This window comes from Salmo salar, unplaced genomic scaffold (genome assembly GCF_905237065.1).
Source record: "Salmo salar unplaced genomic scaffold, Ssal_v3.1, whole genome shotgun sequence".
NCBI classification, from domain to species: domain Eukaryota; kingdom Metazoa; phylum Chordata; class Actinopteri; order Salmoniformes; family Salmonidae; genus Salmo; species Salmo salar.
The window spans coordinates 6,097-19,080 of record NW_025547841.1 but is presented as its reverse complement, the minus strand read 5'-3'; the positions used below and the strand labels follow the sequence as shown (position 1 = coordinate 19,080).

Here is a 12,984-nt window from a genome sequence, read left to right as displayed (position 1 = left end):
TTTCCCTCACTAACTTTAAACATCAGCTATCCAAGCAGCTAACCGATCGCTGCAGCTGTACATCACTCCAGTGTTCATTTGCTAAATTGTAATTACTTGCTACTATGGGCTATTTATTGCCTTACCTCCTCACGCCATTGGCACACACTGTATATAGACTTTCTTTTTTTCTATTGTGTTATTGACTGTATGCTTGTTTATTCCATGTGTAACTCTGTGTTGTTGTTTATGTCGCACTGCTTTGCTTTATCTTGGCCAGGTCGCAGTTGTAAATGAGAACTTGTTCTCAACTAGCCTACCTGGTTAAATAAAGGTGCCATTTAAAAAATAAAATATTTCATATCTCTAAAACACACCTGTGTGTGGAGACAAAAATGTCCCATCTGGCAAGAGTAGCCGATACTGACATTCAGAATGGTTCCCACCCACAGCCTCCCTGCCTGACACGCAGCCTGCAGAATAGAATGGAATGGTTATGTCTCTCTGTCTGTCACTGACCTTAACGTCATAACAATAGGAAAATCCACCCCAGAGCCAGAAGTTCACATCACCTAAGTTCATGAAGTCACTGCAGTGTCTAGCTTGTTGGACTACTTTATGGAGCAGAAAAATGCTTGGCACTGCTTTTAGGGGGAATATTTTTAATTCATGGCACAAAAAAAGTACTTTTGTCATTGACACAAAGTTCAACAAAGGCCCCAATAGATGATGCAAATTAGTACAAAACTTACATGAAAGTGAAGACATCAATTATTTATCTCTATTCCATTAAATATTAAAGTGTGGTGAGACACACTTAGACACCTTGCCTTAAACATAATGATTTAGAACACAGTACACTCCACACACACACCAGCAATCCACTGTATAGGCAAATAATATCCATAACAGTGTTCTTAAGTGTATCCAGTCTAGGCCATCAGGCATCTCTGCCCACTGTGCAGACTAAGAGAGCAGTACACTGATTCACAACGTGTTAACAGGAATACCTTACCCATAGAAGAACAATACACAACAGATACATGAAAGAGACTAATGAAAAGAGACTAATGAAAAGAGAGACAAATGAGAGTCAAATGAAAAGAGAAATGAAAGCGAGACAAATGAAAGTCTTTCAAAAGCACCAAGTCTTACATTCATATCCTCTTCATGTAACCCACTTCTACAGTTTGATTCATTGCAGAGCTGGTGCTCAAGCATACTGTCTCAAACAATCAATATCTTTCAAGAGGACATGTAAGCACCAGAAAGTCAGAATCCAAGTTCCTCATAGAAAGCAAAATTATGTTGCTAATTTTTCTCAAGTCAAAGTACAAGCAATTATCCCACCTTGTATTTTGTGTTTCCGTCACACCTGTTGTGACTTTCTTTTATGCAACAGGACAGTACATTATCGCATAAAAACTGTTTGATGGAAACATGGCTAATGATGCCAATATGTCTCTGGACAACGTACCCAACGACAGTCACCAAAAGATCCTCTCAGAAGTCTGCTGGTCGTATCATCATGGTGGTAGCACGGAGAGAGTAACTAGACCCTTTGAAGTAGTGCCACCTGATCCCATTCAGTTTACCCATGTTCTGACCATGACTGTAGTACATCCCGTTCAGGTTCGATGGTCCACAGGCATCGAACCACCAACCTGAAGGCATAGAGAGAAAGGCAGAGAGAAACAAAGAAAATAGATTTTAGGCTTGATGTTACACTATCAGAGAACTATCAAAGTCATCACTGTGTGACCTCCCTGTAACCTCTGATTATCTCTGGATAGCTTTGTTGCAACGCCAAGTAGTCAACAATTGAACTTGACCAGTACAGAGAAAAAAATGTATGAAATGTATGCACTCACTACTGTAAGTCGCTCTGGATAAGAGCGTCTGCTAAATGACTAAAATGTAAATGTAAAAATGTCAACACTAGAGCAGACTCCAGCACTCCTCTCTTTGGATAGCTTTGCCCCATTCTGACCTCTGACCTTTCATTACAGGTGAGAGCGGAGTATGAGGGCAACTAACAAAACATAAATAGTCTACAACAATCTCTGTGAGCCCAACACGTTTAGACCAGCTACTTGGGGGGGGGAAATGCTGGTCTAGACATTGATAAGAGGATAAAGACGTATGTTTGTTGTGTATTTTCTGATGTACATTCTGGATCTAAATCCTGATGAGATTGTAGATTCTCATTCTTAATAGGAATTTGACTGTCATTTTGATTTATTCTGCTGGCCAGTTCCCTGGACTTCTAAACCAGCCATGGCATGTGTCCATCATTCTGTAAAATGCTGAGGGCTGCCACCTGGCTTCACCAGCTGAGATACCATTCTCTGCTTTGATATGTCAGTAACAATGCTGAATACATACTAACTGGCTCTGGCCTGCTCTGTAGTTCTTCTAGACCGGAGATAAAGTGGGTGAGGGTGACAGGGAGGTCAATGGGTTGAAAATGTTTTACCAAAATGACAAATGCTTCACCTAGCATAGTCTGGGTGGGTGGTTGTTGTTGTCTTATAGCTTCTACTTATCCAATCATTTCAGTTCTACAGGAGTACATACAGAGTGCATGTGTTTAGGGGTTAATGTGGACTTTAACCTCAGACATACCCCCGGTAAGCATGAGAGCACATTTGCAGATGCAGTTGTCGTTGTCCATATCCTCGGTACTGAAGTCTGCTCCGTTGATGACCAGGCTGCTCTGTCTGCCTGCCGTTCCACTGTGACTCTTCAGGAACAGCCTGACACAGTCGCCAGGGGAAACACAGAGGGAAATAAAGCAGAAGCACAATGCTAGTGTCCTTTAGCTGCTGCAGAATGCTTTGTTCTTGTTCTCACCGTGTGCACGCTGGAGGACAGAGATTCACCACCACGCTGTTCTTCTAATCAAAATAATATGTACCGCCCCTTGCAACCTGGTCTCAGAGCATTTCATATTATTCTGTACATAAATCCAAGACACTCCATTTAATATTATATGTTTCGTTTCAAATGGTTACATGAGACAGATTGTTACTTAAGGCAAAAATGTACCTCCCCTTGTTCTCACTGTGTGAACGTTTGAGGACATAAATTCACCGCCACACTGTTCTTCTAATCTACTACAAAGAATATGTACCCTTCCAAATAAGTGTCTTTGAAATTCTCGTACGCTATATTAAAACCAATCACACCTGTTGCTTTTATAAAGAAAATCCTGGTTTATGAGGACATTGTCGGTTTCCTCGTTTGTCTCAAGCTGTATGTGTACTTCCTTGTGAACCCTTTGCACTCCCTCCTGCATTGTTTGTCCCTATCTACTGTACTGCATGTCAAGCAGCAGCAGCTCCAACTGTGGTTTATGAGTCAGACATCTTTGAGGTCTTGCCAGAACCAGGTGATGGATAATTCACGGAAGAGAGAGACCCTATTTTTAGTCAGTGGTCTTGTATACTATGTTTATGTTGAATACTGTGTCTATGTTGAATACTGTGTCTATGTTAGACCATTATATATACAGTACAACAGTCACTTTGAGAGGGTTGATTAGTTCAACATATCAGGCCTCACAGCACGAAACCACATTTTCTATGATCTTAACGTATTTAACAAACATTGTTCAATTAATTAATCTATTACACGACTATGAATGACACAGATCATGAAATAAATTACTACATATCACAATTGAACTTGACCTGAACACTGGTGTTCATCAATTATAACGTCTCTATTTATCTGTGGTCCTCTGTGTGGTCATATATCTGACCCATCAAAGTCTCAGGCTGATCATTAATGTGGCTTGGCTGCTATGGTGACCAGGTGTTTGGCTCCTGTACAGTGACTCTGTGTCACATTAAGTACTGTAGTTATGGAAGGCAGCCTGGCTCTCTGAAACCCAGTGTGTCTGAAGAGCTGCAAAGTTGCTTAGGAGCCATGAACAGGGCGACCATGTCTATCGACAACATCTTGCTATCAGATGTGTGTGTATTCTTATGTATTGTTGGATACTACTGCACTGTTGGAGCTAGCAACACCAGCATTTAGCTAGGTATTACTGCACTGTTGGAGCTAGGAACACAAGAATTTAGCTAGGTATTACTGCACTGTTGGAGCTAGGAACACCAGCATTTAGCTAGGTATTACTGCACTGTTGGAGCTAAGAACACCAGCATTTAGCTAGGTATTACTGCACTGTTGGAGCTAGGAACACAAGCATTTAGCTAGGTATTACTGCACTGTTGGAGCTAGGAACACCAGCATTTAGCTAGGTATTACTGCACTGTTGGAGCTAGGAACACCAGCATTTAGCTAGGTATTACTGCACTGTTGGAGCTAGGAACACCAGCATTTAGCTAGGTATTACTGCACTGTTGGAGCTAGGAACACAAGCATTTAGCTAGGTATTACTGCACTGTTGGAGCTAGGAACACCAGCATTTAGCTAGGTATTACTGCACTGTTGGAGCTAGGAACACCAGCATTTAGCTAGGTATTACTGCACTGTTGGAGCTAGGAACACCAGCATTTAGCTAGGTATTACTGCACTGTTGGAGCTAGGAACACCAGCATTTAGCTAGGTATTACTGCACTGTTGGAGCTAGGAACACCAGCATTTAGCTAGGTATTACTGTACTGTTGGAGCTAGGAACACAAGCATTTAGCTAGGTATTACTGCACTGTTGGAGCTAGGAACACCAGCATTTAGCTAGGTATTACTGCACTGTTGGAGCTAGGAACACAAGCCTTTAGCTAGGTATTACTGTACTGTTGGAGCTAGGAACACAAGCATTTAGCTAGGTATTACTGTACTGTTGGAGCTAGGAACACCAGCATTTAGCTAGGTATTACTGCACTGTTGGAGCTAGGAACACCAGCATTTAGCTAGGTATTACTGCACTGTTGGAGCTAGGAACACCAGCATTTAGCTAGGTATTACTGCACTGTTGGAGCTAGGAACACCAGCATTTAGCTAGGTATTACTGCACTGTTGGAGCTAGGAACACAAGCATTTAGCTAGGTATTACTGCACTGTTGGAGCTAGGAACACAAGCATTTAGCTAGGTATTACTGCACTGTTGGAGTTAGGAACACAAGCATTTAGCTAGGTATTACTGCACTGTTGGAGCTAGGAACACAAGCCTTGTGTACACAACCAGTAACATTTTATTGGATTTGAGCTGTAGGCCCATTTAATGCCACACTCCATAGAATAGCTTTCCTTTTAAAGGCTGTGATCTTCCTCTATAAGCCATGTTTAAAATAATGGTATTTATTTACATACATTCCCAATAATGGATAACACAGTATATACTGACTGCTATGTACTGTAAATTACTTTTCAATTTCCACTGATGGACTCTGTTTACTCTCCCTCTCAATACTACTCAAGAGTTACTCTAATAGGTCTTTGTACATCCTTCCTTCCATCCTTCTTTGTTTAACTGGTTAGTAAAAATGTGAGCCAGGTAAAAAAACAAATGGTACAAGTGTGTTTGTTTGTGTGATCACACGTCCGTGTGTGGGTGAACTAAATCAGATTGAGACAAAGCTTGCTGGTTATCATTCTAGGAAATATATAATTCCCTTTTACGATCTTACATTTTATTTAGTTAGTAATGGCATTGTGAAATGAGGCAGAGCCTCTCTTTCCCCTAAGAAGCTGTGTGACAGTAGTTTGTTTTGGACCATCTCCATGACAAGTATTGCAGAATGGCCATGAAATAAGAATCTAGAGACCAAAATTGATTCCATTCCAGAACTCAAAAAGATTGTCCAGTATGTTTTTGAAGAGACAATAAATGAAAAAGTAAGAATTATGATCTGCTGAAGTCCTAGAAGCCTCAATCAGAAGGTTATGGACAAAGAAGTCAAGCAAACTGAAAAATGTATACATTCATTGATTACAAATCATGATTAGAGCCACCAGTGCCTCTCCATCGTTACTGTGATGGAAATACAACACCAAGCACATCATTGTCAGTGATAGAACAAAGTCCAATATCTCATTCCCACTTCATTAAAAATATACTGCAGGTCCTCAAGCAAGTATAGGCAACCACAGTTGAGTAGTTGAGTGACTATTTAAGTAGGAATGTGGGCGTATTTAGTGGAGAATGTCCTATGATCCTAAAAACTGTACTGTAGGTACGATACAATGCGCAGAGATACGACAAAACTTAATTTCCTCCGCTTAGGGTACATACAGATGTAGGATCTTAATTTGAGCCAGTTTGCTAGAGCAGGAAAATAATCCTGCAGCAACAGGAAATCAGAATTATTATGTGGATTTTAATTAATGCACATTTATGTCGGGGTTGAAACATTTTTCTTTAGGGCAAATCAAGTCTGGGTTTTCAAAGTGGAAATGACAAACTTTAGAAGCTTTTTAAAACTCAAATACACCACAAGTTAGCATTTCCTTCTGTGCAGGAAAATTCTCAGCAACAAAAGAGTGATCAAATTAAGATCCTACATCTGTAGCTGATATCAGCACTCCTACTGTGAGACTCTAAGAATACGGCCCAGAACACATTGCTGGTATCCTACCTGTAATTCTGCTTCTCGCTGCCGATGTAGAAACGGCCATAGTGGGAGAAGGCCTGCTGTCCGTCCCAGTCGGTCACTTCCACCCCTCAGGTTGTAGGGCCTCTGACTGGTCAGCAGGAACACAAACTCATTCCCCAGCCAGTGTTCTCCAAACAGACTCCCAAAGCCCTGCAACAACACAACAGCACAGGAACACTTGTAAGCCTTGTCTTCTGTTTTTGTAGTGTAAGGCAGCTTGATGTACAAGTACACCCCTTGGACAGGACACTAGTCTGTCGCAGGGCCTTGTCCCAGCAACACATGGTGCTATAGAAAAATAATGAATGTCATATCTTTTTTTAAAGGAATTCTGTTCTGTGTTTTACTCTTTTTTTAAGAATTCTGTTCTGTGTTTTACTCTTTTTTTTAAGAATTCTGTCCTGTGTTTTACTCTTTTTTTAAAGAATTCTGTTCTGTGTTTTACTCTTTTTTTTTAAGAATTTTGTTCTGTGTTTTACTCTTTTTTTTAAAGAATTCTGTTCTGTGTTTTACTCTTTTTTTAAAGAATTCTGTTCTGTGTTTTACTCTTTTTTTTAAAGAATTTTGTTCTGTGTTTTACTCTTTTTCTAAAGAATTATATTCTGTGTTTTACTCTTTTTGTAAAGAATTATGTTCTGTGTTTTACTCTTTTTTTAAATAACTACGTTCTGTTTTACAATTTTTTGACAGTGGTGAATTGAGGGAGACAGACAGATGAGTAGATAACGATATATTTATTTAACTAGGTAAGTCAGTTAAGAACAAACTCTTATTTTCAATGATGGCCTAGGAGTGGGTTAACTGCCTTGTTCAGGGGCAGAATGACAGATTTTTACCTTGTCAGCTCGGGGATTTGATCCACCAACCTTTCGGTTTCTGGCCCCCCACTCTAACCACTAGGCTACCTGCTGCCCCTATAGAGAGAGAGATATAGATAGAGAGATATAGCTAGCGAGACATAGATAGAGGTAGATAGATGGAGAGAGAGCGATATATAGATAGAGAAATAGAGATAAGAGAGATAGATATAGCCTCCAGTATTTATGCTGCAATAGTTTGTGTCGGGGGGCTAGGATCAGTCTGTTATATCTGGAGTATTTCTCCTGTCTTATCCGGTGTCCTGTGTAAGAATGCTCCCCCTAACTCTCTTTCTCTCTTTTCTCTCTTCTCTCGGAGGACCTGAGCCCTAGGACCATGCCTCAGGACTACCTGGCCTGATGACTCCTTGCTGTCCCCAGTCCACCTGCTGCTGCTCCAGTTTCAACTGTTCTGCCTGCAGCTACTGAACCCTGACTTGTTCACTGGACGTGCTACCTTGTCCTGGACCTGCTGTCTCTAACTCTGAATGATCGGCTATGGAAAGCCAACTGACATTTACTCCTGAGGTGCTGACCTGTTGCACCCTCTACAACCACTGTGATTATTATTATTTGACCCTGCTGGTCATCTATGAACTTTTGAACATCTTGGCCATGTACTGTTATAATCTCCACCCGGCACAGCCAGAAGTGGACTGGCCCCCCTTCATAGCCTGGTTCCTCTCTAGGTTTCTTCCTAGGTTGCTGAGTTTCTAGGGAGTTTTTCCTAGCCACCGTGCTTCTACATCTGCATTGCTTGCTGTTTGGGGTTTTAGGCTGGGTTTCTGTATAGCACTTTGTGACATCGGCTGATGTAGAAAGGGCTTTATAAATACATTTGATTGATTGATAAAGAGATAGAGATTTAGATATAGACAGAGAGAGATATAGAGCGATAGGTTGGATTCTGCAGCACCAGTACTAGACCAGACCGTGGAATTAATCTTTCTTTACCAGAGACATTTTACAATATATCAACATTTGAATGGTGATCTAAGAACACCATGTTTAGACTCAACTTAAACAGTTTCCTCTCTCCTGTCATTTTCTCTCAGAAGTGTTCAATCAGAGGCCATCAGTGTCATTATGAAACACTCCCAAAAGAGGGGTCACCGAGCCAACACATACCCGTTGTATGCCAGCGTCTTTGCCAGGCTATACTCCACACTTCCTTAGCCCCTGACAGGAGGACAGTCCCCTCTCGCTCAGCCCAGAGGCCAAGGCCTTTTTAGCCACGGGGCTCTGTCAAGGCCTAATGGGGCTGGCAGTGGCAACACAGTGGATTCGTCCTAAATGGCCCATATTCATTTTAAAGTACAATACTTTTGACCAGGTCCCATAGGGCACCCTATTTCCCCATAGGGCTCTGGTCAAAAGTAGTGCACTATATAGGGAATACGGTGCCACTTGGGATGCACAAAGTCTGTTTTGTGCTATGCGTTTGTACTTGCTCCTTTTTCTGTTGTAGTTTGACATATACATTCATATGGTGGAATGTTTTGCAATGTAGAGATTCATATTTTCCCAAAAATCTACCAAGTTTCAATACCGGGAATAATTCCTATTTATCTCGAGAGTCCTGGGAAATACTGCAAAAATCAGACGTGCCCTTTTAAAACCAAGATGGTCACTATGCTAAGGTTCTCCCCAAATAAGAGGGGTGCTGTGCCACCTTGTCGGCTTGGCTGCGCCACTATGGAAAGATTTCAGAGCAAATTAAATGTACATTTAGTCATGATAGTTATTCTATCTTTGATCGCCAGCGCATTTCAGAAGTAGCCCCACAGAGCGCACTCTGAGTATAGTGTTGTTTCTTTGTAACGGCAGTCAAACAAAAGTCAAATGACCAAAGTTGCTAAACTTGCTAGATAACCTCCTTCAACGATGACAGAATATCTCCCATATTTGGCTAAATCAAGTTGATGATTATACAGAAAGCAGATTAGCTCATGAATAACAGGGAGAGGAAGTGGAAATAGTTTAAATATCAAGGCATCTTAACGAGGACTGTTTACACTGCTATATATTCCTCTGTCCCGTCCCGTCCCCCCCGTCCCCATGTCTTTGTGTGGAATTGTTTTGTGTTACGTGTTTTATGTGACGCGCCAGGCTGGTTTTCCATGATCCGTGTTTATTTCACAAAGTATATTTCTTTGGTAAACTATAGCTTTTGTGACTGTTTTCGCGCTTTGCACTTTTGCCATTTTTGCTGGAGGTTTTGACGCAGTTGCGTCCGTCTGTTGTTTGCTCCTGCCTAAATAAAGTGTAAAGTGTGCGCCTGTTCACAACTCTCTGCTCTCCTGCACCTGACTTCGCTACCAGTATGCACACCCGTGACACACACGCTCTTTAATAGGCTATACTGTAGGGTTTCCTGTAGGGTTTATTAACTGTATTCGGGTCGTGTGTGCAGTCCAGCGTGACCGGCAGTGTCAATTATGCGTGCGCTTTGAATTTATGGCGACTTTGTGTCAAATATGCTAGACTAAAGGCTTCCATGTGACAACCTGTTTGGATAATGTCCAATAAATGTTTATGTTAATCTTTTGCTGAGGGATTTCATTAGTGCAGACATTGGGGAATTTTATTGTAATTTCCCGGGTCTTGTCATGTATTTTTGGGGGTAAACGTGAAAAGTGTTACCTGTACAGTCCCGGGATCCTGATTACCCATGTTAATCCCTGGTGCTATGTATTCACCAACATCAGAAGAATGCTGTGAGGATATCCCACCCTGTCCTCCTCACCATCTTGTACTCCTTCCATGTCCTCCGGAAGTCCATGGTTCCGTCTTTTCTCCTCTGAATGACGGACCATCCTCCCCCCTGCTGCCTCCATGTTACAGTAAACCTACAGAGAGGGAGAGAGACAGAAAGACAGTGACATGAGTAGCTTACACACTACTCTCACACATGCAGTGCATATCATGACAATAAAGACTGTTTCCTGTAAAAGGAGTGACTCCTGTAGATGAGGCTCCCTGGTCCTTAGTTTTGTGTACCATGGTCAGGCCACAATGACGGAATGTGTCCTAAGCCCAGGGACGTAGCTCAGTGTAACCATGGACACTGACAGCAGCACAGCTGATAATGGACAGCAACACACTGTTGCCAGTCAGCCATCTGCGGCTTGGCAGGACACTACTGAGGAGGAGGACATCTGCTGTGTAGCTGTGCTGAAGAGGCCAGCCAAGAGTATTTCCAGCTCCAGCATATCACCCAGCCAGCCAGCCAGCCAATACCTGACATGTTCCTGGGATATTGTTGTTGAATCTTTTGGCAAGCTGCTTTAGAGTACCGTATATTAATTGCTGCCACTTCACTTGCAAGTTAACTAAAGTAGGTTACAGTCAAAAAAAGTGCAGCCTTTTATTTTTTCATGTCTGTTTTTGCTGTTTCCATGCAGAGGTAAAGCCAGGCCTGCGTATATCATCTAATATATGCCTCTATATTACACATTCTGCTAATAGAATTTACATCTCTTTTCCCCCTCTAATATTTATTGAAGATAATATCAAGTTTTCCGTACCTTTTTGGTCTCCTGTGTGTTGATGTGAATAGTATATACTCCACTGTTGTTGAAGCCAGCTTGAAAGATTTCAGAGCAGTCCCGATACTTTCTCTCCTCATGAGATGAATCGCTCTGCTTAAAGGCAAGGTTGCTGTTTGGGACCACTGTTTAAATAGATAATTAAATAAGAGCAAACACATTATCAGCTAGGCTCCAATTTGAATGCATCCAAAATCCTTTGTAATCAACAGCCCAGAATGGGTCAATTCCTATTAGAACAGGTTCTTATGTAATCAACAGCCCAGACTGGGTTAGTTCCTATTAGAACAGGTTCTTATGTAATCAACAGCCCAGACTGGGTCAGGTCCTATTAGAATAGGTTCTTATGTAATTAACAGCCCAGACTGGGTCAGCTCCTATTAGAACAGGTTCTTATGTTCTGGAATGCATCTTCTTATGAACTTAGAACATGTGGACATTGAAATTAAGGCCGGTCCGGACCAAGTTTCAACCTATTCTCAACGCCCATGGACATCAGCCGGTGCTCACTGGGTTAGTCCAGCCTTCTTAGTCCAGTTATAGGCTTTATCTGTGCCCAGAGAATATCTTGTCTAAACCTGTGAACATTTGGCACAATATATCCTCCAGTACCTCTGTTGTATTTAACCCTACCTAGAGTTTTTAAATTCAACTCCTTCTTCCTGCAAATAATTACTATCTATGCTATGATATTCATACCCCAGAGTATTTTATTTATACTTTCTGTAACAGGAAACATTGGCCCCAGTATCCATCCAGTACCTCCAGACCCTCTGTCCATAGAGCAGAGCTTCAGCAGACTGTTGACGGTGTCAGTGAGCTGCTGTTGTTGGCTAAGCAGGATACTGTTGTTGCCAGTGGCCTGGTCCAGATGGGTCTGTAGCTCTGTGATCACACTGTTCTGTCTGGCTACCATCTGCTGCAGGCTGGACCTCTCCTCCTGTAAGGTGACCAGCTCCTCATGGTGCCCAGACTCCAGCTCCTGCATCTTCTGCTCCAAGAGCCTGATCAATACAAGTGATTTGAAAATCAGTTGATCAGTCAGTCAGCCAATAAATCAAGACAGAATTGTTCATGGGAAGAAAATCATTCATGTTGATTTGACCTGTTCTTGTCGTGTAGCTTGCTGATCTCTGTAGAATGGTGGAGGAGCTTGGTCTCCAGTTTGTTGGTGGACAGAGAGTTCTCCAGGAGCTGAATCTCCAGCCTGGAGGTCTGATTCAACACCTGTCCATCAGGAAGCTGTTACTATCATTCATATTCACCCAGTCAAGTGTATAGACATCTATATAGGCTAAAAGTGGCACCATGTATTTTAATGTACTTCATAGGCCTATTCATCCAATCAAATGAGGATAATTGCTGAGTAGGCTACATGATTAAATAGTAAGTGTTACTGATATCATAACATGCACTTGAATGTTCTTTGGAGAGGGATATTTGTATATGATTCATACTGCACCTGGATCTCTACGTCTGTCAGTTTCCGTGTGTGCTGGGCAGTCTGGGTCAGGAGGTTGGTGCCTAGATCCAAGATGGCAGCTGTGTGGTTGTGGACAGCACTCTGCTGTAGATGAGCCATCTCCACATTCAGACTGTCCTTCACATATCTCTCAATCTGACACATAAACACAGAGGTATGAAGGGATGTTTAGGGATTTACCTCTCTCGCCAGACTCAGGGTGTTCTGCACACTCACATTTAATTTCTAGGAATGTTCTCCAACTGGCTTAACATTGAACATGTTCTCACATAGTTCAGAGAACGTTAAGAAACAACTTCCTTCTGTGGGAATTTCAGTACTTCAGCATAACGTTTCCTACAGGTTTCCTCTTGGTTCTATTTAAAGTAATGTTCTCAAATTGTTCCAAGAACGTTAAGAAAACTTTCCATAAAAAACACAAGAAAACTTTTGTAATGTTCAGAGAATGTTATAAAAATGTTATTTAAAAACATACATCCCGTTCTCAGAACGTTAAGAAAACGTTCCAAAAAATCGTTCCATTCTCAGCATCACCAAAACTCTATCCTCTGTCTTGT

The 12,984-nt window shown here is 41.7% G+C and overlaps 1 protein-coding gene across 1 annotated transcript; it reads right to left on the bottom strand.

Annotated features, from left to right (window-relative positions):
• Positions 1–651: 651 nt before the first annotated feature.
• Positions 652–12,604, bottom strand: LOC106595324 (angiopoietin-1). Its single transcript, XM_045711644.1, is given in 10 exon segments — positions 652–1,643; positions 2,605–2,735; positions 6,522–6,604; positions 6,606–6,689; positions 10,143–10,223; positions 10,225–10,245; positions 10,924–11,069; positions 11,707–11,948; positions 12,050–12,171; positions 12,407–12,604. Coding segments are annotated over 10 exon segments (1,236 nt in total). The 5' UTR covers positions 12,572–12,604; the 3' UTR covers positions 652–1,482.
• Positions 12,605–12,984: the final 380 nt, after the last annotated feature.